Source organism: Leuciscus leuciscus (genome assembly GCF_965113295.1).
Source record: "Leuciscus leuciscus genome assembly, chromosome: 20".
Taxonomy (NCBI): domain Eukaryota; kingdom Metazoa; phylum Chordata; class Actinopteri; order Cypriniformes; family Leuciscidae; genus Leuciscus; species Leuciscus leuciscus.
In genome coordinates this window covers 1,799,239-1,824,815 of record NC_138744.1, presented here as the reverse complement: position 1 = coordinate 1,824,815, position 25,577 = coordinate 1,799,239, and the positions used below count along the sequence as shown (strand labels likewise).

General features: G+C 34.8%; 3 protein-coding genes across 7 annotated transcripts in view; 2 read left to right on the top strand and 1 right to left on the bottom strand.

Annotated features, from left to right (window-relative positions):
* Positions 1–1,375: 1,375 nt before the first annotated feature.
* trip13 (thyroid hormone receptor interactor 13) lies at positions 1,376–10,570 on the bottom strand. 2 transcript variants are annotated; one of them, XM_082150778.1, is made up of 14 exons: positions 10,517–10,570; positions 9,752–9,855; positions 9,414–9,567; positions 9,168–9,294; positions 8,296–8,351; positions 6,813–6,903; positions 6,637–6,709; positions 6,485–6,548; positions 6,317–6,403; positions 3,424–3,530; positions 2,947–3,100; positions 2,750–2,862; positions 2,600–2,669; positions 1,376–1,824 (listed from the first exon to the last, which is right to left on the bottom strand). In XM_082150778.1, the coding sequence occupies exons 2-14, from the start codon at positions 9,832–9,834 to the stop codon at positions 1,729–1,731; spliced, it is 1,275 nt and encodes a 424-aa protein (XP_082006904.1). In that variant the 5' UTR covers positions 9,835–9,855; positions 10,517–10,570; the 3' UTR covers positions 1,376–1,728. The 2 variants fall into 2 exon arrangements, with proteins under 2 accessions (XP_082006904.1, XP_082006905.1); XM_082150779.1 differs by having other exon boundaries at positions 2,600–2,665.
* A 47-nt stretch (positions 10,571–10,617) lies between these two features.
* brd9 (bromodomain containing 9) lies at positions 10,618–24,103 on the top strand. 3 transcript variants are annotated; one of them, XM_082150722.1, is made up of 18 exons: positions 10,618–10,782; positions 11,593–11,807; positions 13,788–13,877; positions 13,953–14,088; positions 14,679–14,736; positions 14,832–14,976; positions 15,095–15,205; positions 17,019–17,090; positions 17,352–17,470; positions 17,566–17,698; positions 18,950–19,022; positions 19,817–19,912; positions 20,279–20,411; positions 20,516–20,627; positions 22,162–22,212; positions 22,296–22,380; positions 22,466–22,636; positions 23,900–24,103. In XM_082150722.1, the coding sequence occupies exons 1-18, from the start codon at positions 10,731–10,733 to the stop codon at positions 23,998–24,000; spliced, it is 1,953 nt and encodes a 650-aa protein (XP_082006848.1). In that variant the 5' UTR covers positions 10,618–10,730; the 3' UTR covers positions 24,001–24,103. The 3 variants fall into 3 exon arrangements, with proteins under 3 accessions (XP_082006848.1, XP_082006850.1, XP_082006849.1); XM_082150724.1 differs by lacking the exon at positions 17,019–17,090; XM_082150723.1 differs by lacking the exon at positions 17,019–17,090 and having other exon boundaries at positions 10,619–10,782; positions 17,349–17,470.
* Positions 24,104–25,386: 1,283 nt separating this feature from the next.
* The window catches only part of zdhhc11 (zDHHC palmitoyltransferase 11), a 12,358-nt gene continuing 12,167 nt past the window's right edge, over positions 25,387–25,577 (top strand). The window contains exon 1 of one of the 2 annotated variants that reach the window (XM_082150772.1): positions 25,387–25,577. This exon is cut by the window's right edge and continues 151 nt beyond it. The gene's annotated coding sequence lies outside the window, so the exon portion shown is untranslated. The other variant, XM_082150771.1, reaches the window with a different exon arrangement.

Here is a 25,577-nt window from a genome sequence, read left to right as displayed (position 1 = left end):
TTATCGGATTGGATCAAATCTTGAAAATGGGTTGTTCAAAAGGGAAAGAAGGAATCTGAAATCAGATTAGATCATGGAATCCAATCCTAGTTTTAATCTGGATCAAACCTTCAGTTTGTGTTGTTCAAAACCTGTCAGTAGGATTTGGATAACTTTGATCTAAAAAAAAAACAGGATTATCCTGATCCCAACTGTAGGATTTCAAGGTGGATTCCAGGAAGAAAATGTAGTAAAACTTCAAAATTGGTCAAAAATACAACATTTGTATCATGTAGCCTAATATACACACACACACACACTCATATTTTTATTTTGCTTTTGATTAGCTTAACTGTTAAAGTAATACATTAGAAGTAGACATTAGGCTACATATTAAGTCTTTCGGTAGCCTACTGTAAAGTAAACAAGAGATTTTGGTGCCATTAAATAATCCCCAAACAGCTGTAAAAATCTATCAAAAATATTAGGCTGATAAGTGTGTTATCACTGTTTCTAAACTACAGTGGCACAATCATAAGAGATGAACCAGTCAAAAGATTTTTGCAAGCAAACACAACGTTTTTTGGTGAACGCTATACGAAACTTTTCTGAGAGAACGCAAAAGCATATTAAAAAAAAACATATACCCTATCTCATAGTTTTCACATGACCATGTCCCTTTGGGGGTTCCGTAGAGCACCAGTAATCCAGATTTGGGAATTGGAAAAAGTTTGGGTGATCCAATCCAATTTTGCTTTGAAAAACCGGCACAAAAGTAAGATGGATTACCTGATCCTGGAGAGCAAAACATGGGATTTCCAAATCCAGATCATTCTGATCCAGATTAAACTTTTTGAACAACTGGCCCCTTAAGATCAGACTTCGTAGAGGTGCTGAAGTAATGATCCTGTGCTTTATTTTCCCGTCTTCCTACTTATCCTCTCCTTTTATGTCCCAAACAATGTAGTTATTTGTATATTTTGTAATGCACAAGATTTTCTCTCCCTAATTGTTCAAAGTATGTATATGTTCTAAAAAAAAACAAAACAAAAAAAACTAAAACAGCAAATGGACAGTTACTATTACTACTTTTATTCTGTAATTCTATTTTGCTGACAGAATTTTTTTTTTTTTTTTTAAAAGGATGTCTTAAATGGTTGCATAATACTTTCATGTTTAAAAGTTATTACATTTTTTCCTAGTGATAAAGTATGTTTATGAGTAAGCTGTTTAATTCATAAAAACGTGTAAAAACTAAATCCATAAAATGAACCCCTAAAAAGGTTATAATATATGAAGCACCTTAAAATGAACCCTTTCATGTTCCTTATAGAACTTTTTACTTGTGAAAACATTTTAATTGTAATTCAGAAAAAACAACAAACAAAAAGGAATGAATTATTTTCTCATTTTAATCAAATGATTTAAATATATACACATAAAAGCTGAACATAAAAAAGAGCATCATTTGTTCGTCTGCGGAGAGCAGCTGCTCCAGTGCACGTTATAAACTGGGATTCAGGACACCAACACTTCAGCTTACGAATGCGGAATTGAAAAACGTCACCTAGAAGATGACAGTCTCGTACAGATACGTGCTGTTTTAAACTTTCAAACTTGAAATAAAGCAACACTGGTTTGTTCGAGGAGATTTTCAGAGGATGAAGCTGGTGAACAGAGCAGGAACACTGAACTAACAAACAAAAACACAAGAAACCGTTTCGATGCAGAACGTCCGTTTGCTTCAGCTCAAACACAGTTGACCAAACTCGCCAGCTCCTGTCTCTGTTTGTCCACGGCGTGGCCCATCGCTTTCAGGAAACTCTCCACTGTCATTGTGTTGGTCTGGAGACACAAGAGACGACATGATTACTACAAAAACAAAGACTAAATTGTATATTGTTTGATCAATTCTAAGATTGTTTGTGCTAATTTTGCTGCAATAACTCATTCAGACCATTTGAAAGAAAATAACCTTAATACACGTCATTCACATGTTTATTTTATTACACATTGGCCTGGTGTCACAGACAGGGTTTAGATTAAGCCAGGATTAGGCCTTAGTTCAGTTGCGACATTTAAGTGTCTTTTATAAACATGCCTTAGTAAAACACATTACTGGTGTGCATCCTGAGACTAAACTATGATGACACTGACATATTTTAAGATATGTTTGTTCAAGTTGCTTTCAGTTAAAACAGATCAAACATGCATTTTAGTCCTGGACTAGACTAAAGCCCGGTCTGGTAAACCGGGGGTTTATCTATTTGCGTCTGTAGATTTGCATCGTTTCACTAGATAAGACCCTTATTCCTCAGCTGGGATCGTGCAGAGCCCTTTGAAACACTTCAGAGCTCTTTGAAACGGCATTGATTTGGACTTCAACATCTTGGTTGCCATTGAAGTCCATTGTGTGGAGAAAAATCCTGAAATGTTTTCCTCAAAATATTTAATTTCTTTACCACTGAAGAAAGAAAGACATGGACATCTTGGATGGCATTGGGGTGAGTAAATTATCAGGAAATTTTCATTTTGAGGTGAACTAATCCTTTAAGGATTTTAGACTAACACCACCCCTTATTTGTGGAAAAATCATATAACATTGCACAACGACGAGTACCTTTCCAAAAAGCGCATGAGCCAGAAATGGGATTTTCCTCAAGGCTCTTCCACTGAGTCCCACACTCTTCCTGTCCAGAAAGAGACACTTGTGAAAGATATCAATTCTCAAAGACTTTCAGTACTGGCTGCGTCACCAGCAAACACTCACTGGGCGATGTTCCTCAGGCTTAAGCTCAGATGGGTCACGTCGCTCTCCATGAAGTTCATGGTTCCCAGCTCCTCCAAACTCAGCAGCTGCTGTCTGGGATAGATGATCTGACGCTGCAGGGAAAGATCAAATCTCAATCTCAGTGGAGGAATGGAGACGTTCAACAAGTTAATGGAGCTGAACACACACACACTCACCTTCATGAGTTCCTCCAGACACGACAGATAGATGTTGAATATGGCGCTGGCGCTCGGTGGGCCGATGTACTGCTTTATATCAGCTCTATCCACAAAGGCCAGATCGATCTTTTGCGTGACGTTGGATGTAGTGAGGATGACCACATTTGTGTGGCTGAATCAAGGAAACACTAGGTTTATGAATGGACAAACTGCACAGGAAGCCCCAATCGCCATAATATGAAATATTCCACAATGGATCAGGTTATTCAACGGCACAAAAAAAAGAAGGTGGCATCAGTCGAAAAGGAAAAATATGGCAGAGCAGGTTATTATATTTTGATGAAAGACTACAAAAACAGACTTTTATTTATTTGCAATAACCTCGACGATGAATAATGCACAATAAGAGCAGCAACGTGCATAAAGTAAATAGTCATTTTGCTTTCAAGCATGCCTTTGTAGATGAAAGTGCAGCAGAGATGAAGAGAAACTGACCGTTTGATCTGGTCGAGCTGGGTCAGGACAGAATTGACCACCCTAATAGCATCAGACGGCTCTGTTCCCGCCTGAGATGCACTCCGAGCCGCTGTGAGACTCTCCACCTGACAAACAAGCAGCACTGAACCCTCAGTGATCCAGACCAGCAGAATTGCAATGTATAAAGCAATTTAATAATAATACCTAACTTTCTCTAAATATGGGTATACAGTTAGAAAGCAATTTATCACAAGTTTTGGTGGGAAAAAAAAATGCATATTAAATAATCATAGCTTGCTCAAGTCACACAGACATAGAATATTTATTTGAATTCAGTGGTATTAAAATGACTATATTATATTTGAAGCATGCTTTAACATTATTACAGTATTTAAATTGTGACTGCTTAACTTTTCATGACTGTATCCTCACTGGTAGAAGTATATTAGTCTTTAAATACATTTGTGTGCTGAACAGTGTTGGGAATTTAAAAATGTTCACTTACTGTATTAAAAAAACATAGTGGTAAAATATATTGCATATTTATTTCACTTTATTCCTAAAAACATGGTGGGGTTTTTTTTGCCTGTTGACAGTATTTTATGATTTATGGAGATATAAAAACACACTCAAAATCTTTATATGAATATGTCAACAAAATGGAAATGTATCCACAAATAAGTGCATATTTAATTAGATAATGTCTCGTTTGCGTATTTAAACATAACAGAGTTGCAATTTTGCAACATTTTTCCAAATTATACCCTGATGCAAATTTTGAGCACACAAATTTTTTTTATATACACTACCGTTCAAAAGTTTGGGGTCAGTAAGATTTTTTTAATGTTTTTAAAAGAAGTATCTTCTGCTCACCAAGGCTGCATTTATTTGATTAAAAACAATAAAAAACCCAGTAATATTGTGAAATATTATGACAATTTTAAATGACTGTTTTCTATTTTAATATATTTTAAAATAATTTATTCCTGTGATCAAAGCTGAATGTTCAACATCATTACTCCAGTCTTCAGTGTCACATGATCCTTCACAAATCATTCTAATATGAGGATTTGATGCTCAAGAAACATTCATTATTATTATCAATGTTGAAGACAAAGTTTTTTCAAAATTCTTTGATGAATAGAAAGTTCAAAAGAACAGCATTTATTTAAAATAGAATATTTTCTAACATTATAAATGTCTTTACTGTAACTTTTGATCAGTTTAACTCGTCCTTGATGAATAAAAGTATTGATTTATTTTATTTATTTCCCCCAAAAATAAAATAAAAAATTCTTACTGACCCCAAACTGTTGAACGGTCGTGTTTAATGTTACAAAAGCTTTAGATTTCAGATTAATGCTGTTCTTTTGAACTTTCTATTCATCATAGCATCATGAAATAAAATTTTAAATAACTGTTTTCAACACTGATAATAATCATAAATGTTTCTTGAGCATCAAATCATCATATTAGAATGCTTTCTGAAGGATCATGTGACACTGAAGACTGGAGTAATGATGCTGAAAATTCAGCTTTGATCACAGGAATAAATTACACTTTACTGTATATTCACATAGAAAACAGCTGATTTACACTGGAATAATATTTCACAATATTACTGTTATTGTTTGTATTTTTAATCAAATGAATGCAGCCTTGGTGAGCAGAAGAGACTTCTTTTAAAAACATTAAAAATCTTACTGACACCAAACTTTTGAACGGTAGTGTATATATATATATATATATATATATATATATAATAACGGTTTCTTAAAGACAAGTTAAAGGAAAAAAGTGAAAAAGAAGACATTGTGAATATTAATGTTTGTGTCCCTGAGTGTTAAACATTCATTATTCAGGACTGTAAAACACTATCCATCATAAAACTGCTTATGAAATCAACCACAAGAATGTTTATCATTCAGACTCAATTATTATCAAATTATGGTTCATAAGAGGATTTGAATGACAGTGTTTCACCAGGGTTAAAGAGACTATGGCCTCTCTTTATTACTTTTATAAACCAGTCTAAGGTGGTCTGATTGTCTTAGTTGGTCACAGCTGGTTTTGGGAGACCAGTCTGAAAAGCTGTTAAGCGCCCAAAACCCCACTAAAACCATCAGACTTGACCAAAATCACCAGTGGATAGCAGTTTCTTGGCTAACAATCCACCTTAGACAGGTTTAAGTGGCTTTGTTGAACATTGCAACTAGATAAATTACATGAGTGACTTAACCGTTAGGGGTCACACTTGGCTCCTTCTCGGACAAAAGTGACCAAAGCCTTGGAATGTAACTTTTTTTTCCAGGAAAATCAATGTAATAGATTTTTGTTCAATAATATATTTGTATTTTTTTTTTTTTAAATACGATTTTATGATACTATGCATTATTTATGAGATAGTTTTTCCATTAGAATAAATATATAAATATTGTTATTTTTCAATAAAAGCAATATTTCACATTAAAATAGAGTGAAGGCCTTTAAAATCCATCTAGTGGCGTTACATTTTTTTAAACTTGAGTAATATAAATATATAATATTTATATAAATATATAGAGGCTTTTGGATTCCCATTGTTGTTGTTTTTAGACATACGGTAATTTATTCATTTTATTAGGTTTTGCATTTAGATATATCATAGTTAGTCATTCTAAAAGACACATTTTTGTCAAGTGTAGATATTTCTGGTTAGATAAGTATCAGATTTTGCAATCAATCAAACATTAAAAGTTTGTTAGAAAGGGAACACATGGAAAGCATTTTTGTTACTCTGTATTTGATCAAAAATCTAACAAAATAAGGAATGGATAGCGATAATTCTACATTAGTGTGCACTTTTTTCAGCACAGAGGCTGATCTGTAGTTTGTTAATATATTAATATTAATGATGTTAAAAGGAGAGTACCTCATCTATTAGGACAAACACCAGGGCATCTTTATCATCAATGAGCTCCTGAATCTTCTGAAACATCTTCGTGACCAGTTTCCCACTCTGTAAAACAGGCACATGTGTTCACAGCGCTTCAGACACGGATCAGAGGAAGTGTTTCAGGTGTGACGGATCAAGCTGTACCTCTGAGAACCACTTGGAGAAGAGACTGTGGCTGTTGATCTCCACGAACTGGCTGTGCGCGTACCTGAGGAAACATGTGAAGAAGAAGAACAATGGTGATGAACACAGTACGTTCAGCAGCGGCCTTTTTTATTATATGAAAGATGTCACACCTGCCAGACAGTCTAATGGAGAGTTTCTGAGCCAGTCCTTTACATAGAGACGTCTTCCCGGTGCCAGGCGGCCCTGAGGGTTTATGGGAGAAAGGTAACTGTATAAACATGGCATGGGCAGCCGTTCAATGAAGACAGAAATTGCTGAGCTAACAAACAAGCTTTTATTGTCTTACCATGAAGCAACACGACACGATTCCAGGCAATTAAATTGCTGTCAACATTTTTGTCAGAGAAGAAAATTGTTGTCGAAACATAATCCAAGAGCTGGAGACCAAAGTAAAGGGAAAGATCATGTTATGGGATGCCAACAAGTAGGGATGGGCAACGGTTGAAATGTGTCAACCGGTACAGATTTTGCAATAATGCTTGCTTACACTGCTGTACATATACTGTGTGTGCAGGATATGGAGAACAATGTGTCCCAAACATTATACAAACACTGTTATACAACTATAATTGATGTTTTATAGATTGTAGTCTCTTAGCTCTGAGCTCAAATATGCTACTGTACTCCAAAAAGTGACTGTCTTTTATCAGACAGATTTAAATCTTTCTTTTCCAGGGAAATGGACCAAATATTAATATAAATATATATGTCAATATACATATGCATACAGTACAGGCCAAAAGTTTGGACACATTACTATTTTTAATGTTTTTGAAAGAAGTTTCTTCTGCTCATCAAGCCTGCATTTATTTGATCAAAAATACAGAAAAAAAATGTAATATTGTGATATATTATTACAATTTAAAATAATTGGTTTTCAATTTATTATACTTTAAATGATCATTTATTTCTGTGATGCAAAGCTGAATTTTCAGGATCATTACTCCAGTCTATCACATGATCCTTTAGAAATCATTCTAATATTCTGATTTATTATGAGTGTTGGACACAGTTCTGCTGCCTAATATATTTGATGAATAAAAGGTTAAAAAGAACTGCATTTATTCAAAATAAAAAAATATTTTCTAATAATATAAATCTTCTTTACAATCACTTTTTATCAATTTAACACATCCTTGCTGAATAAAAGTATTGATTTATTTAAAAAAATAAATAAAAAAAAATAAAAAAGACTGACCAGTAGTGGATATTGTTATTACAGAAGATTTCTATTTTTAACACATTTGCTTCTTTTTTAACTTTTTATTTTTTTTAACTTTTTATTCATCAAAGTATCCTAAAAAAGTATCAGATTATGAAAAAATATTAAGCAGCAGAACTGTGTCCAACACTCATAATAAATCAGAATATTAGAATGATTTCTAAAGGATCATGTGATAGACTGGAGTAATGATCCTGAAAAATCAGCTTTGCATCACAGAAATAAATGATCATTTAAAGTATAATAAATTGAAAACCAATTATTTTAAATTGTAATAATATATCACAATATTACTGTTTTTTCTGTATTTTTGATCAAATAAATGCAGGCTTGATGAGCAGAAGAAACTTCTTTCAAAAACATTAAAAACAGTAATGTGTCCAAACTTTTGGCCTGTACTGTAAATATATATATATATATGCATTATGCAACATGCAATATATATCATATGACCTCTACTGTGATATAAGATACTTCTGCTAACAAGCATAATTCTGCTGATTTATTTCAAATAATTTCAAGATGACTGTGGATATACAGGTCTTACTTGTGTTTTGATGCCGTCCTCATAAATCAAGCTCTCCCAGATGCCGTGAAACTCAGCTGGAAGACATGAGGAAAAAGATGAAGGTGTAGTAAGTCTTAAACATGGGTCAGACCACATATAGCTCTCTGGTACAACGTATTATTAGCTTTCATGTCATGCCAGATCCTTGGCTATTTTTAATGGCGAAAACAATACTTGAGTTATTAAAAATTAAAACAGACACTAAATAAGATGAGACACATTTGTCCCCAAAATGCTAAAACTACATTTGGATTAAACATCTTTTCTAAAGTATCAACAGAATAAAACAATTTTCTCGGAGGAGTAGAAATATTACACTGAGATCTGACATACTTAGGCTGGTTTTCTACTGATAGTAAGTGTGTATGGGGAAATGTATATTATGTTCAGCATAAAAACAGGAAAGAATGAACCCTGGACAAATATCCCAAATAATATAACCAAATAATATAACCCAGTGGCACAGAGATGAACACAGAGGAGCATTAACTCCAATAATTAACCATCTTTATAGGAACAGATCATGCAAAAACTTTATTTTAAGGTGTCATTGTTACAGTGTAATTATATATTTAAGTACTGAGTAATATTAAGCAACTACTTGTACTTACTATAGGGTTAGGGTAGGCTTAGGATTTGGTTGAGGGTTAGTTGCATGTAATTATACATAATTTACTGTTATTACTATGGTAAGTACAAGTAAAATATGCAACAAAGACACTGTAAAATAAAGGGTTCGGTTTAGGGTTAATTATGCATACTGTTATTACTATAGTAAGTACATGTAATAACACGTGACTACGGCAGGAATTTGTGAATGTGCTTGAAAGGGGCGTGTCATGGATAATCACCAGCTGGGAGGAGCCAATGATTGGCAGCAGATAGCTCCTCCTCCTCCTCCAGAGTGAGCGTGCTCGGACTGTCATCATTCAGGGGGAAAACATGGATACAGAGGTTGTGAACCTTCAGATCCACAAGCTGTGGAACATATAGAAAATATCACATCCATAGACTTCGGACATAGGCTTGAAACACATGTAATAAACATTTTAAAATTCAGCTCATAAAATATAAAGCAGAAAAAAAACGGTATTTACTTTGGGACCAGCTTCATCTCCTATGGTGACTGACTCCACATGTTTGGTTAGAAATTCATCATCAAACTCCGTCCACTTGAAAGACCTTAAAACTGAGCTGTGTCGATCCAGCAGCGACAGCACATGCGTCCTCACCTCCGACCTCTTGGCTGTGCTGCACACACATTCATGCAGAGGCAAATATAGACATGTCAACATGTGCATGAACTACTGATCTGATTATCTCACTTTTTTAATGACTTAAAAAAAAAAAAAGTAATTGTTTGTCATGTTGTGCATTCTGTAACAACTAAATCAGAGTCTAATCCTCCTATTCAGTTCATTCACTTATGAAATACCTCTGAGATTTCACATGAACCTCTATGTGCACATCAGGGCGGATGATGCCAGCTTCAGTCATGTGATGATCAGAACTGTCCATTACTCAAAGAAGTGCTGTTGGCTGAAAAACAAAAGACACAGTCAGAAGAGTTATGCATATCATCTATCAAAATCTATAAACGACAAATGTCACATCAGATTTATATAACAAACCCCTTAGTGATCGCTCAGAACATCTTCACAATACGCCTAGCAACCCCTCACAACTGTTGTTGGTTTAACTTAAAAAAGTAAGTTTTTTAACTGGTTGCCTTAAAATTGAGCTCATTGAAATGAAGAATTTTAGTTAATAAAATTGAGATTGGTTTAATCAGAACCACATTATTGATATCCAAGTTGATATGAAAACAGAAGTTGTGATAACAAATCGTGAAAATATGTTTTTAGTGTAACGATACATATTAGTTAGTTAATCTGCCGCCAAGCGACCACCAAAAACACCTTAGCGCTACATAGCATTAGCAACCACGTAACAATAACAATGTACCATGGTATTACTTTTCTGTTAGTATAGACTAACTTTAATTAAACATCCAAACATGCGCGTCTGTTTCGAAACACAGCCTTTATTATCATAAACATCACGCGCGAATCACATAACGCACAGCATGCGTGTTTTATGTTGTCTTACGTTCACATTAGAGTTGTAGATTGTGTTAACTGTCATATTTATTAATAGCTCGATTAAATAAAGACAGAACTGTGGAATTAAACACACTCACCTCTCACTCACAACAGCGACAGACAAACTCGAAATTACCGCGCTAACGGTGACGTCACGCCAGCCTGCGCCGGAAACGACGCCACCTGAAGCCGGAAGTTAAGCATAGCGGCTAATGTTGTTGTTGTTGCTGCAACGAAGAGCGGCAGTGAGACTAAAATACGCAGATTCTGAAGATTAAACCTGATTCTTTTTCATATTAATAAAGACACACTATGGGGAAGAAGCATAAGAAACACAGGCCCGAGTGGAGAGCGGTTGAAGGAGGTGAATATTGGATATTCATGTGAAAATCACTTTAATTCATTCTGAGTGTTCTGCAAGTGCGTATGGACATAGTCAGTGAATGCGATATATATCTGGTTTTATTCATGCAAAACCACACTAAATGTTATAATTAATGATGGTTTCTTCTGGGAGTTGTATAAATAAGTGGTTTTCGATCTTTAGATGCTACGAACCCCACAAATATGATCATTCTCATCATAAGACTGAAAAGACAGCTGTATATTTTCATATACACCTAATTTATACTGTGACATTTAAATGTGTCATTTGTAAATTATTTTAATATTTAGTTTATATCGCATTATTACTTTTTCTGTTCACTGTTGTGTTATACTCTTAGATGTATTATTATTCCTTTATTTGTTATTTTAGTCAAATGTGTTATTTAAAATTGTATTTATTTAGTTTAAACTTATTTTATATTATTTATTTATTTAACGTTTCATATTTATTTATTATTTTAATCAAATGTTTTATTTATTTTCATAATTTTTTCATTGGTTTAATATGATTTATTTATTTATTACATTTGTTACACTTGTTAGCACTTCTTTGCGATCCTCAGGCCCCAGTTTGAAACCCCCTGGTCTAAATGACTATAGTGATAGTGTGGGTTTGATCTGATAATGAGATAATGATAATGATCTATTAATGAGAAGTGACAGAACAGCAGAATTTTAAAGAGCAGAAGTGTCATTAACTTCAACGCTTCTACAAAACATTCATGCACAGTAAAACAATTATTCATTTTAAGAGCGACTCTTAATGGCTTTGTGTGTCGTTTTTCAGACTATGAGGACAAACCCCTGGATAAACCCCTGAAGCTGGTACTCAAGGTGGGCGGCAGTGAAGTGACCGAGCTCTCCGGCTCCGGACATGACTCCAGTTACTATGACGACCGCTCTGACCACGAGTGGGAGCGGCACAAAGAAAAGAAGAAGAAGAAGAAGAAGAAATCAGAGAAGGAGAAATACGTAGATGATGAGGAGAGGAGGAGGAGAAAGGTGAGCGACAGTCAAGCATCACTATTGATTGCTCATGATTCCTTAAATCTTGTATATTGTGCATATTATGATAATATTCAGCATGCATATTCATCATATCTGCACGACCAAATGCTACAAAAATGAACCAGAAAATATATATTTGAGCCTTTTTCTTGCCTTGTTATTTGATCAGACTGAGTAAAGTAAAGACATTTTACACATAATTGGATTGCTAATTTCCTGTGGATAATTGGATGCTACTTGCTGAATAAAACACGAAACGTGATGAGGTTGTATGACAACATTTATCATTGCATGATGCACTGGTCTGTCAATCCTGATCCTGGCTCTCTCCTATCTCCACTTTATGGATCTCTCTCTCTTAACAAGCTGATGATCTGAATCAGATTTGTTAAATAAAGGAGATATACAAAATGTGCAGAGCATTGGGTCCCCAGGACCAGGATGGAAAACTACTGAGTCATAATAAAATTCACATACTATTTTTTTTTTTATAGTCATATAATAAACTTTATTCTTGATCAAACATATTATATTCACCCAGAATATGTAAAAATCCCATAAACTCACATTGAAGTGGGGCCTGACCCATACATAGAAACAGTGCCCTGAATGGTTACATTACACCAGGGTTATTTTAGTTAACTCATATCATAACTAAAACCATTTAAAAAAAATAAAATAAACATTTTCTTTACTTGATTTGAAAAAAGGTATAAAACCTTTTTTATTTCAGTTAGCTGCCAAGGCAAAATGTCTAATTTTCATTTATTTTAACTTGATGTACTAAAATAACTAAAACTGAAATAACAATTAATAAAAACAAAATTACTAAAACTTTATCTAAAATGAAAATTGAAGAAAAAAAAAAAATATATATATATACACTACTGTTCAAAAGTTTGGGGTCTGTAAGATTTTTTAATGGTATTAAAAGAAGTATCTTCTGCTCACCAAGGCTGCATTTATTTGATTAAAAACAATAAAATTAAAATTAAAACAGTAATATTGTGAAATATTATGACAATTTTAAATGACTGTTTTCTATTTTAATATATTTTAAACTGTAATTCATTCCTGTGATCAAAGCTGAATGTTCAGCATCATTACTCCAGTCTTCAGTGTCACATGATCCTTCAGATATCATTCTAATATGATGATTTGATGCTCAAGAAACATTCATTATTATTATCAATGTTGAAGACAGTCGTGTACAAAATTGTTTAAAAATTCTTTGATGAATAGAAAGTTCAAAAGAACAGCATTTATTTAAAATAGAATATTTTCTAACATTATAAATGTCTTTACTGTAACTTTTGATCAGTTTAACTCATCCTTGATGAATAAAAGTATTGATTTATTTGATTTCTTTCCCCCAAAAGTAAAATTAAAATTCTTACTGACCCCAAACTTTTGAACGGTAGTGTTTAATGTTACAAAAGCTTTAGATTTCAGATTAATGCTGTTCTTTTGAACTTTCTATTCATCATAGCATCATGAAATAAAAATGTAAATAAGTCATTTCTTCAGATAATAATCATAAATGTTTCTTGAGCATCAAATCATCATATTAGAATGATTTCTGAAGGATCATGTGACACTGAAGACTGGAGTAATGATGCTGAAAATTCAGCTTTGATCACAGGAATAAATTACAGTTTAAAATATATTAAAATAGTCATTTTAAATTGTCATAATATTTCACAATATAACTGTTTTTATTTATTGTTTTTTTATCAAATAAATGCAGCCTTGGTGAGCAGAAGAGACTTCTTTTAAAAACATAAAAAAATCGTACTGACCCCAAACTTTTGAACGGTAGTGTATATATATATATATAATAGTATCTAATTACTAAAATAACACTGGATTGCACAGACAGAAAGCACTCACATTTACTTTAGAAAATGTAAAAAAACACACACAAAAAACATCTTGTTACGTTCATCTCACAAATTCTGTATGTGTTTCATCCAGGAGGAGAAAAAGAAGAAACGTGAGCGAGAGCAGTCAGAGAGTGCCGCCACTGGACCAGTGGAGCCGTTCACCCTGCCGAAGCCTGTGGAGGTAAGCCCACTGAACGCCTGTTTGATCATCGAGAGCTTAGCTGAGTGCTGTTACTAAAGGAGTGTATTACGACAGGTGGTCCTAGAGGAGAAGAAGAGGAAGAGGGACAAATTTGAATCGGAATCAGAGGCAGATGAATTTCATCCTGGAGTGAAAGTAGAAGTGGAGCAGCCAGCGGATCGACCCGTGCGAGCCTGTCGGACTCAACAAGGTACAACAAGATTAGATTAAATAAATGCTTTAAAGGGGTGGTATAATGCCCTTTTCACAAGGTGTAAAGTAAGTCTCTGATGTCCCCAGAGTGTGTGTGTGAAGTTTTAGCTCAAAATACCCCACAGATATTTTTATATAGCATGTTAAAGTTGTCACTTTTTGAGGGTGAGCAAAAACGCACCGTTTTTGTGTCTGTACCTTTAAATGCAAATGAGCTGCTGCTCCCGGCACAGGGGGCGGAGCTACAAGAGCAAGGTACAACTAGATTAGATTAAATATATGCTTTATACATTAAAAGTAGTTTGTAGTTTACTAATGTTAGCAAATGGACCCTTATTGTGAAGTTTTACCATGAAAATATGTATTGACATAAAAATTCTAATCCTTAAATAATATATTGAGTTATAATTTTCATTTGGATCAAGGCACACTAAAAACTACATTTACAACAGTTTCCATTGCTAAAACTCACATTAATTTTACAATTCTGAAGCCTCAGTTACAAATACATGAATTAAACTGGAATTATAAGACAAATCATAAATTGATTTCAAATGATTTATCTTTTTACCATTTGGCTTTTCCTAGAAAATGAGTCCACCCCTCGCCAGCAGCTCTTGGAGCATTTCCTGCGTCTGCTTCAGAGGTGAGTCCCTGCTAAAGGCAGATGGCATTGTGTCATCTAATCGTCATCTTTCCTCATATCTGGAGTATATGAGGACAATCTTTCTGTCTCAACAGGAAAGATCCACATGGATTCTTCGCCTTCCCTGTGACAGACGCCATTGCCCCAGGCTACTCCATGATAATCAAACATCCCATGGACTTTAGCACGATGAAGGACAAAATTGCTGAAAACGAATACAAAACTATCACAGAATTCAAGGTACGCAAGTGTCCGGCTGCAATCTTCATTTTCAGATTCTTTTTGGAACTACTAATATATTATATATACATATATATGAACTATTTTGTGTCTGAATCTGTGGGTTTGCCATCTCTAGGCAGACTTCAAGCTGATGTGTGACAATGCCATGGTTTATAACCGACCAGAGACGGTTTACTACAAGGCCGCCAAGAAACTCCTCCACACGGGATTCAAAATGATGAGCAAAGTAACATTTTTAATGCACTTTTGTTTTTGTTATTGTTTGCCTTTGTTGTTCATCGTCCAGTTCATGCGTGCCATCATTACCATTCGATCCGGAAGCATGTGCTTCTACAAATCTGAACACTTGGAGAAAGATGAGTGTGATTTATATACAGTTAGGGTGCAAATATCTGAGGCCACGAGTGAAAATTGCTGCTGCTTCTTTTTTTGTGTACTTTTTTTAATTAAACATTTTTCATTATGAGTTATATGATGATCAGGATAAAACTCAACATGATTCAGGAGCATTTGTGCCCCACGCCCGTGAATGGAAGCAAGAACATTTCCGGATTCCCCCGGTCGGAAATATCAGGGGATTGTAAAATTGTGATTGCAAAGCCTGGAAAATTATTCACATTTAATACAATCTTAAAAAGTGATGGGAAAGGTCTATAAAATATATAAATTATGTTATATATATATGTACAGTACAGGCCAAAAGTTTGGACACATTACTATTTTTAATGTTTTTGAAAGAAGTTTCTTCTGCTCATCAAGCCTGCATTTATTTGATCAAAAATACAGAAAATTTGTTTAATATTGTGATATATTATTACAATTTAAAATAATTGGTTTTCAATTTATTATAATAATAATAATAATAATAATACATTTTATTTATTTGGCGCCTTTCTGGACACTCAAGGTCGCCAAAGCTGAATTTCCAGGATCATTACTCCAGTCTATCACATGATCCTTTAGAAATCATTCTAATATGATGATTCATTATCAAAGTTGGAAACAGTTCTGCTGCTTAATATTTTTTTTCATAACCTGTGATACTTTTTTAGGATACTTTGATGAATAAAAAGCAAATAAATAAATAAATATAAAGAAGCAAATGTTTTAAAAATAGAAATCTTCTGTAACAGCAATATCCACGACTGGTCAGTCATTTTTTTTCTTTCTTTTTTTGAAATAAATCAATACTTTTATTCAGCAAGGATGTGTTGAATTGATAAAAAGTGATAGTAAAGAAGATTTATATTACATTTACATTTACATTTATTCATTTAGCTGACGCTTTTATACAAAGCGACTTACAATTGCTATATATGTCAGAGGTCGCACGCCTCTGGAGCAACTAGGGGTTAAGTGTCTTGCTCAGGGACACATTGGTGTCTCACAGTGGATTCGAACCCGGGTCTCTCACACCAAAGGCATGTGTCTTATCCACTGCGCCACTACCACCCCAAATATTATTAGAAAATATTTTTTATTTTGAATAAATGCAGTTCTTTTTAACCTTTTATTCATCAAATATATTAGGCAGCAGAACTGTGTCCAACACTCATAATAAATCAGAATATTAGAATGATTTCTAAAGGATCATGTGATAGACTGGAGTAATGATCCTGAAAATTCAGCTTTGATCACAGAAATAAATTATAATTTAAAGTATAATAAATTGAAAACCAATTATTTTAAATTGTAATAATATATCACAATATTAAAAAAAAAATTCTGTAATTTTGATCAAATAAATGCAGGCTTGATGAGCAGAAGAAACTTCTTTCAAAAACATTAAAAATAGTAATGTGTCCAAACTTTTGGCCTGTACTATATATATATATATGATTTAATATATATAAAATATTATTATGTAATGTATTATAATATAATTTAAGAAAAGAAAAATAGACTAGATGTTGCTCTTTGTGACCTAGAAATAATAAAGAATCAGAATCTTAAATTTTCCTAATTTTATTCTATATTTTTTCCTATATTTTTTTCTTTTCTTTTTTTTCCAAAATCCTAAAACTGTACATTTTTTTCAGGATTACATGGAGAAACAACCACAGACTTCAATGGCATGTCAGACCCGTCGCTTGTTTTATTGCATTAGTAAGGTGATTCATTTTGAGCAGTCGACGTGATCAATTTGGCTCGAGTGCTCTGCGGGTTCAGAGACGAGTATTCCCATTATCCAGTCTCTTTCTTTATCTCAATCCATCCCGTGTTCGACTCCCATCTTCATGGCATACCTAAGACCTCCCGCAGGAGGAGTAAATGGGTGCTGTGTTGCTCTATTTGTGCTCTGTTCACAGGAGCGGCTGTTAGCTTTGAAGCGCAGCATGTCTTTTATGCAGGACATGGATTTCTCTCAGCAGGCTGCCATTTTGGGTGATGATGACATCACACCTGAGGAGCCGGTGACGGAGATCATGCCAATCCACACGGAATACCCCAAAAAATCCAAAAAGCAGCCCATCAAAGAGCCCATCATCAGGTAAAGCGCAGGGCACTGGTGTTGATCTCGGCAGCACTTTCGAGCGTTGCAGGTGTTTGTGAGTGAGTGACTGAGCATGTGTGCTGCTTGTGTAGTGACCTGTATGAGCTGGAGGGCAACGCTTGCAGTGTGACGGACAGCACGGCGGAGGAGCACGTACTGGCACTGGTGGAGCACGCCGCAGATGAAGCCCGGGATCGAATCAACCGTTTCATGCCAAACTCTAAGGTGCTGCCCTTTTGTGTTATTCTATAATATAACTCATTTATATTATTTTCTCATGCTTTCAGCTTCCAATAAGATAGTATTCTTAGTGCTATTGTTCCATGTATAGGGTTCCTATTATGCGCTCTTTCCTTTTTTTTTTACATTTTCAACTTTCTTTAGTGTGTTTGGGCATAAAAAAGGTCTGAAAAGTTACAAAGCACAAATTCCCTCTAGCAGGAGTTATTCTCTATATCAGTGTCAGTGTTTCTGAACTCCCTGAAACGCCTCCATTGTAGACTTCAGTTTTCCCAAAAACACTCAAAGCACTTGACCAATCACAACACACTAGTCCAGCTGACCAATCACAACACACTAGTCCAGCTGACCAATCACAACACACTAGTCCTGCTGACCAATCACAACACACTAGTCCAGCTGACCAATCACAACACACTAGTCCAGCTGACCAATCACAACACACTAGTCCTGCTGACCAATCACAACACACTAGTCCAGCTGACCAATCACAACACACTAGTCCTGCTGACCAATCACAACACACTAGTCCAGCTGACCAATCAGAGCACACTAGTCCAGCTGACCAATCACAACACACTAGTCCAGCTGACCAATCAGAGCACACTAGTCCAGCTGACCAATCACAACACGCTAGTCCAGCTGACCAATCACAACACACTAGTCCAGCTGACCAATCAGAGCACACTAGTCCAGCTGACCAATCAGAGCACACTAGTCCAGCTGACCAATCACAACACAGTCCAGCTGACCAATCACAACACGCTAGTCCAGCTGACCAATCACAACACACTAGTCCAGCTGACCAATCAGAGCACATGTGCTTTGTGAAAAATAAGGTGTTTTTTGTGTGTGCATGAAATTGTATGAAAACCTATTCTAGTATTCAAAATCAGGACAAAGTAGCATAATAGGTCCCCTTTTAAACATTTGCATTAAATATCAAATAAGCATTCAGCAGATTTTCTCCCATGATAGATTTTGGGCTGTGCTATAACTTAATATTTATAACTGATAGTTGAGACACAGTTTACTTTCATCTATGCATTTGGCAGACACTTTTATCCAAAGTGACATACAGAACATTGCATTCAAAATTAATTCATTCTTTTTGCATTTCCTTGGCATTGCTTATGCCGCTGCTTTACTGTTCGAGCTTCACAAATGCAGATTATTGCTATATAACCAAAACTTTTATAACCACTAACCTTAACATTTGTTTTATTGTGCATGTAGATTGGTTACCTTAAGAAGGACTCCGAGGGCGCCCTGATCTACAATGTTGTAAATCAGGATCTTGAAGGAGAGGGTATGAACATCACACTGTTTCAGCATCTATTACTCTGTATAGCAATGCTCTATATATGTATAGCAATGAGGTGCTAATTTGCTTGCAATTATGCAAAATGATTAAGAAGAAAATTAACCCTGTAAAGCCTGACATATAAAATAATAGTCAGAAAAAGTTTTAAATGGAACATTTTATTGAACTTTTAGACAAAATATAAAATCAGTTCTCACTCTATATCTCCCAATAATGTCTTCGTAAGATGATATTAAAAAAATGTTATTGTGGGGGTCAAAACATTTAATGCAAGGCAATACAATGATGATTAAGAGATGAACAAATAAACATTATTTAAAAGCCAGATTTGAACATGATTTTTCCCCCAAAACATATCCATGGATATTTATAGTTGCTTCAGTCCAGTAAGTGTTCATCTTGAAATATTACTAACAATGTAAAAGTTATCCTTACATTTACTTTATTAAAGATTTCACAGAAATAAAAGACATGTGAACCAAGTCCTGAAGGTGGACATTTCTACAATGATGCACAAATGCATTATTTTACTTGTTAAAAAAGTATGAGCTATTAATCAGACAACCGAAGGCATGTAGTCGATAGTGTGCAACAGGTTTTTCAGCAAAGTTTTGATCATGTTGATCATAAAGAGGACTTAGAAATGTGCGTATCAAATATGATAAAGTACCTTTATAGGGTTTAAAAATGGCTGAAAGGTTCAGCTAACCCTGTTGAAGAAAGTTCATCCAGGGGAATAATATAATTTGTCTGAAGAAAACATTGATTATTGTTCACAGAGGAAGAAACTCATCCTGTAGATTTGAGCTCTTTGGCTAATAAGCTCATACCTGGACTGACGTCACTGGGGTTTAAAGACGACAGGAGACACAAAGGTAACAGCATTATTACCACATGCATTAATCATATTTGTAAGGTTGTGAATCACATTTAGTACCGACTCTAAATTGCTAAAAGAGTCGGTCATTAAATCATTAAGATCTAGTCTGACCAACTAGTGGTCGAGGGGTAATCAGTCTTACGGTTCACATTCACATTAGAAATCTACTTTTTGCTGTATCTGACATGAAGTTATGACCAGTCCTAAAGAAAGAAGATAGATGACTAACTTGTAAGGCTAGTCTAAGCAGTTTATACAACTGACCTCAGAATCACAAGCAGAATCTTTACATTTATAATATCATGTCATCATATTATGTATGTGTCTGTCATTGCAATCTTGTCCTGTTGTTTTGTTTCAGTGACGTTTCTGAGCAGTGCGTACAACACTCAGACCCTTCAGAACAACTCAGTCTATCCTGACCTGCTTCCAGAGGAGATGGACATGCTTTACTCCGCTTATGGAGACGAGACCGGGGTCCAGTGTGCTCTCAGGTGTTTGGTCCAAACCTTCAGCTCATCAAAATATGTTGCTGTTCATTTGACTCAGTTGATTGATGGGATTTGTGTGTGTGTGTGTGTGTGTGTGTGTGATTTAGTCTGCAGGAGTTTGTTAAGGGTTGTGGGGGTTTTACCAAAAGGCTTGTGGATGATTTGCTGGATAAAATGACGGCTGGTGATCACTCGAAGGCTGTCATTCAAGTCCGACAGGTAGTAAAAATCAACAAAAAATGTCTCTTTTGACGAGCTACTGTTTATGATCATGGTTTTTAATCATTCTTAGTGTTTTGTGAACAGTAAATTCCAGCAATATACACTACTGTTGAAAACTTTTTTGCAAGACATTAATGCTTTTATTTAGCAAGGATGCATTAAATTAATTAAAAGTGACTCTAACAACATTTATAATGATACAAATAAACTCTGTTCTTTTAAACTTTCTATTCATCGAAGAATCCTGAAACAAAATGTATCATGAAATTTCCACAAAAATATGAAGCAGCACAACTTTTTTCAACATTGATAATAATGAGAAATATTAGAATGATTTCTGATGGATCATGTGACTCTGAAGACTGGAGTAATGATGCTGAAAATTCAGCTTTGATCACAGGAATAATATATATAATAAATACACTACCGTTCAAAAGTTTGGGGTCAGTAAGATTTTTAATGTTTTTAAAAGAAGTCTCTTCTGCTCACCAAGGCTGCATTTATTTGATTAAAAATACAAACAAAAACAGTAATATTGTGAAATATTATTCCAGTGTAAATCAGCTGTTTTCTATGTGAATATACAGTAAAGTGTAATTTATTCCTGTGATCAAAGCTGAATTTTCAGCATCATTACTCCAGTCTTCAGTGTCACATGATCCTTCACAAATCATTCTAATATGAGGATTTGATGCTCAAGAAACATTTATGATTATTATCAATGTTGAAAACAGTTATTTACATTTTTATTTCATGATGCTTTGATGAATAGAAAGTTCAAAAGAACAGCATTAATCTGAAATCTAAAGCTTTTGTAACATTAAACACGACCGTTCAAAAGTTTGGGGTCAGTAAGAATTTTAATTTTATTTTTGGGGGAAATAAATAAAATAAATCAATACTTTTATTCATCAAGGACGAGTTAAACTGATCAAAAGTTACAGTAAAGACATTTATAATGTTAGAAAATATTCTATTTTAAATAAATGCTGTTCTTTTGAACTTTCGAAATGTGTAAATAACTGTTTTCAACATTGATAATTATCATAAATGTTTCTTGAGCATCAAATCATCATATTAGAATGATTTGTGAAGGATCATGTGACACTGAAGACTGGAGTAATGATGCTGAAAATTCAGCTTTGATCACAGGAATAAATTACAGTTTAAAATATATTAAAATAGAAAACAGTCATTTTAAATTGTCATAATATTTCACAATATTACTGTTTTTAATTTTTTTTTTTTTTTTATCAAATACATGCAGCCTTGGTGAGCAGAAGATATATTAAAAAATCTTACTGACCCCAAACTTTTAAACGGTAGTGTATATTTAAATAGAAAGCAGCTATTTTAAATTGTAATAATATTTCACTGTATTCTTGACTAAATAAATGCAGCCTTGGTGAGTAGAAGACTCTTCTTTCACCACAGACTTGTTAAACAGTAGTGTACACATTGATATATTGTATTATATAATATAAGCATATAAATAATTATAACATTTTATAATGCTGTGTTTGTATTTCAGAAAAGAAACATGCCGATTGATGACGCTAAGTCTAGTTTATGTGGCATGCCGGTGAGAATTATACATATTTCATGCTAAAGGTTTCAAACCTTTTAAGGAACCATTTAATGAGACTTTCTGATTGGTGCATATAGGGAACAGATGAAGCCGGCTCAGTGCTGGACTTCATGTCCATGAAGAGCTACCCAGACATGTCTCTAGATATGCTCAACACATTAAGTGAGTCATATATTACACATCAACACCTCACGACTGTTTGTTCTGGGTTCACTGATGTTCAAGCTGACTATTGGCCGATCTGTAGGTAAATGTGTGAAGAAGGAGCCGGATCATGAGGACGGTCATCAGCACTTTGACGACACAGCCAAACTCTTGCAGGAGTTCCAGGATGCAGCGGTGGACAGAGTCGGATCACGACCGTCATCCAATCTCTCTTCCCTGTCAAACGCTTCAGAGAGGGATCAGCATCATTTAGGTACCGAGTCATATTTATAGCAGGCATTAAAGGGATACTTCACCGATTAGCATTAAGCTTTGTATCAGTAGAAACCCGGTAGTATTCTGGAGTGACCGTGCTTCCCTCCCTCATGTCCCCCTGAGACCAGAGATTTCTGTATTGTGTGTCTGGAAAAAAACCTCCGATGACACAAAAATCATCATTTAGCGTCAATGAGGCTTTAGTGTCCAGAGGCGAGAGACTCCAGCCAATAGGAGGAGCTCGTCCCGCATGTGTTCAGCCCGCCCATAGGGGGATCTCACCATAAAACGCCATCTTTTCAGTTTCGAGTCGACTAGTAGCCTAGCTGTGTCATTTCTCCCGTTACTGCCCTCTGTAACCAGTGGGCGTGGCTTGGGAGTGTCCTCGTAGGGCATTCTGGGAGTTGTTGTCTTTCATCCACATGAGCCAAAAATACATTTTCTGGCTTTTCTCAGTCTAGAAGGCTCCAACTTCTAAAATAATTTCACATTTCTACTACATAAATGACCCAATTTAAATACACATTCATCTTCCCTTCAAATCCTGGAAACATTAAGAACCACCATCATGCCTTCCTTGTGAAACCCCAATGACTGTTAAACATATTTTACTGGATTGCACAGTTTTTATTGTAAATACACCACATTTTTGTCTTAATTAGTTGTAATTTATAAATGCTTTGGAAAACAGACCCAAGGTTGATCTCTTTTTAAAGAAGACACTCAGCAAAGTATTGGTGAAGTGAAGGTAAAATGCAAAATATATATTTCAAAAAAATCATTTGTGACGGGTAAGACTGATATGCTGACGCAGTTCACAATCGATTCGTTCTTTTAGGGAGTCAATAACTTTATTTGACAAGCACTTTGATCTGTTAAACTTTGCTTTTTACATTCACAGACAGATATATTACACACTGCATGAAAGATAATATCCGAAAAAGCACAATAGGTTCACTTTAACAGGTTCACGGATGTATTGCCTGAATGTATTTTAGAATGTTTGTATTAATCATACATTTCTTCAATGAGTTTTACGTTAATTGCATGACTTTTGTTATTCAATTTGTTCTCGCCCTTGAAGATAGCCTTACTACAGACATGATAAGAAAATAAATATCGCTGGAAAATGTAATGGTCTACTAATTTCAGTGGTTTTTGGTGGTAATTTTGTCAGTTGTGGGAATTTTTGGTGTATGTGCTTAAAATAAATCTTCATTTTCTGAAAAATAACTAAAGTTTGTTTGTTGACCGTGACCAGGAAGTTCTCCTCATCTGGGTGTTGGAGATCAGAACGAGATGGTCCAAGACCCGTATGAGTTCCTGCAGTCTCCAGAGCCCGGCTCCACCGCTAACAGCTGATGTCACCAACCCGCTGTAATTATGTGCTGTTATAAAGGACTGTAAGCTTGTACATGTTTTGTTTTTAAATAAAAACTCTGTGACTGATTTCCTTTTTTTTAAATGGTTGTTCAAGTTTTTTTTCCCCGATTCAGCCCTGACCACATGTTTGATCTGTAGGAGTTCACATTTATGCTGTATGTTAGCTTCTCTTTTTCATCTTATGAACTCTAGGAAGAAGCATTTGCATCTTGTCCTCCAATGTGTGCCAGTAATACTGGGATACTCAACTGGATTTGCTTCAGGACTCACTCCAACAAAGTGCCAGAACTGTTTAGTGTATAAAAGTAAAAGCAAAATGTCTTTATAGATGGTTAGTCATTGCTAAATGAGGGACAGAAATGATTTAAAATTCACCCCGTGCTCACTTCATTGTGATGTGAAAAAAGGCAAGTTTATTTCATGCACAATGGTAATTCGAAGTGCTTTACATAAAAAGTATTTTTTTTTAAAATCATAACAGATGCATGAAAACATATTTTAAATTTGCTTAAAAAGTATTAAAAAGAAGAATACATAAATTAGGCAATGCAATCTGTACGCAGAACAGCGCTCACTCATTCATTAAATGCACAGATTAATTTAGAGTTAATATTTCATGCAGTGTATAAGATATGCGATGGGGAACATGACAATGCTCTGCAGTGTAAGAATGTGCTGAGCTCTCTCATGTCTTCAAAGCACTTTCATCGAGAGTTCGCATTTGCATTTGGCTTTGCATTTTCTAGTGGTAACTAGGTAACAGTTAAAATCTTCCACCCCTGAGAACTTCCATGTTCTGTAGTTATATTGTTTCACAATGTTTGAACTTTTCAGTATCAAATTACAGTCACGCAATGGTCACTTCTTTTTAGAAGTTTTAAATGGATAGTTCACCCAAAAATGAAAATTGTGTCATTGCAATTACTCAACCTCAAGTTGTTCCAAACCTGTATGAGTTTCTTTGTTCTATTGAACACACATAAAAAAAGACATTTGGAAGAATGTTAAGACCAGAAAGTTGATGGTAGCCATTGGCTTTTATAGTATTTTTTTCAACTATGGAAGTTCATGGCTACCGTCAAATGTCTGATTACCAACATTCTTCATAATACCTTCTTTGCACTTTTCACTGTGTTCAACAGAAGAAAACAAACGTATACAGGTTTGGAACAACTTAAGGGTGAGTAAATGTAAATTTCCTCTTAAATGTTTATATTTCTTTGCGGTCTTTTGCTGTTGTTTATATGAGTTAGAGAGAGAAGAAGAAAAAAGCGCATTTACGTTTCAGTTTCCACAGCAAAAGTGCCGAGTCCAAATTTACATCACTTTATATTCATGAGATGTTGAAACGTCAGCGAGATATGCTAATAGTGCCGCTCGCCATTGGTTGGCTACTAAGCGTGACCTAATGAATATTCAAGAGATAAGCTTTCGCCGTGGTGTGTTTGTCGAAGTCAGCTGTGCACCGCCTCGCGCGTGAGAATATATGTTATCCTTTTTCTTGACGAATTATAAACATTTGATTCGTTAAATATAGGAATAAAACGTTTTCAGAC

What these genes read in the sequence shown, in the direction of transcription:
- trip13 (XM_082150778.1), bottom strand. Translation starts at nt 9,834, where the DNA reads ATGGACAGTTCTGATCATCACATGACTGAAGCTGGCATCATCCGCCCT. An exon ending in GAGATGAAGCTGGTCCCAAA is followed by an intron (nt 9,295 to 9,413) that starts GTAAATACCGTT and finishes TATGTTCCACAG; the next exon opens with CTTGTGGATCTGAAGGTTCA. An exon ending in CTCATGCGCTTTTTGGAAAG is followed by an intron (nt 1,825 to 2,599) that starts GTACTCGTCGTT and finishes TTGTGTCTCCAG; the next exon opens with ACCAACACAATGACAGTGGA.
- brd9 (XM_082150722.1), top strand. Translation starts at nt 10,731, where the DNA reads ATGGGGAAGAAGCATAAGAAACACAGGCCCGAGTGGAGAGCGGTTGAA. An exon ending in ATCAAAGAGCCCATCATCAG is followed by an intron (nt 17,471 to 17,565) that starts GTAAAGCGCAGG and finishes CTGCTTGTGTAG; the next exon opens with TGACCTGTATGAGCTGGAGG. An exon ending in GGGGTCCAGTGTGCTCTCAG is followed by an intron (nt 20,412 to 20,515) that starts GTGTTTGGTCCA and finishes TGTGTGATTTAG; the next exon opens with TCTGCAGGAGTTTGTTAAGG.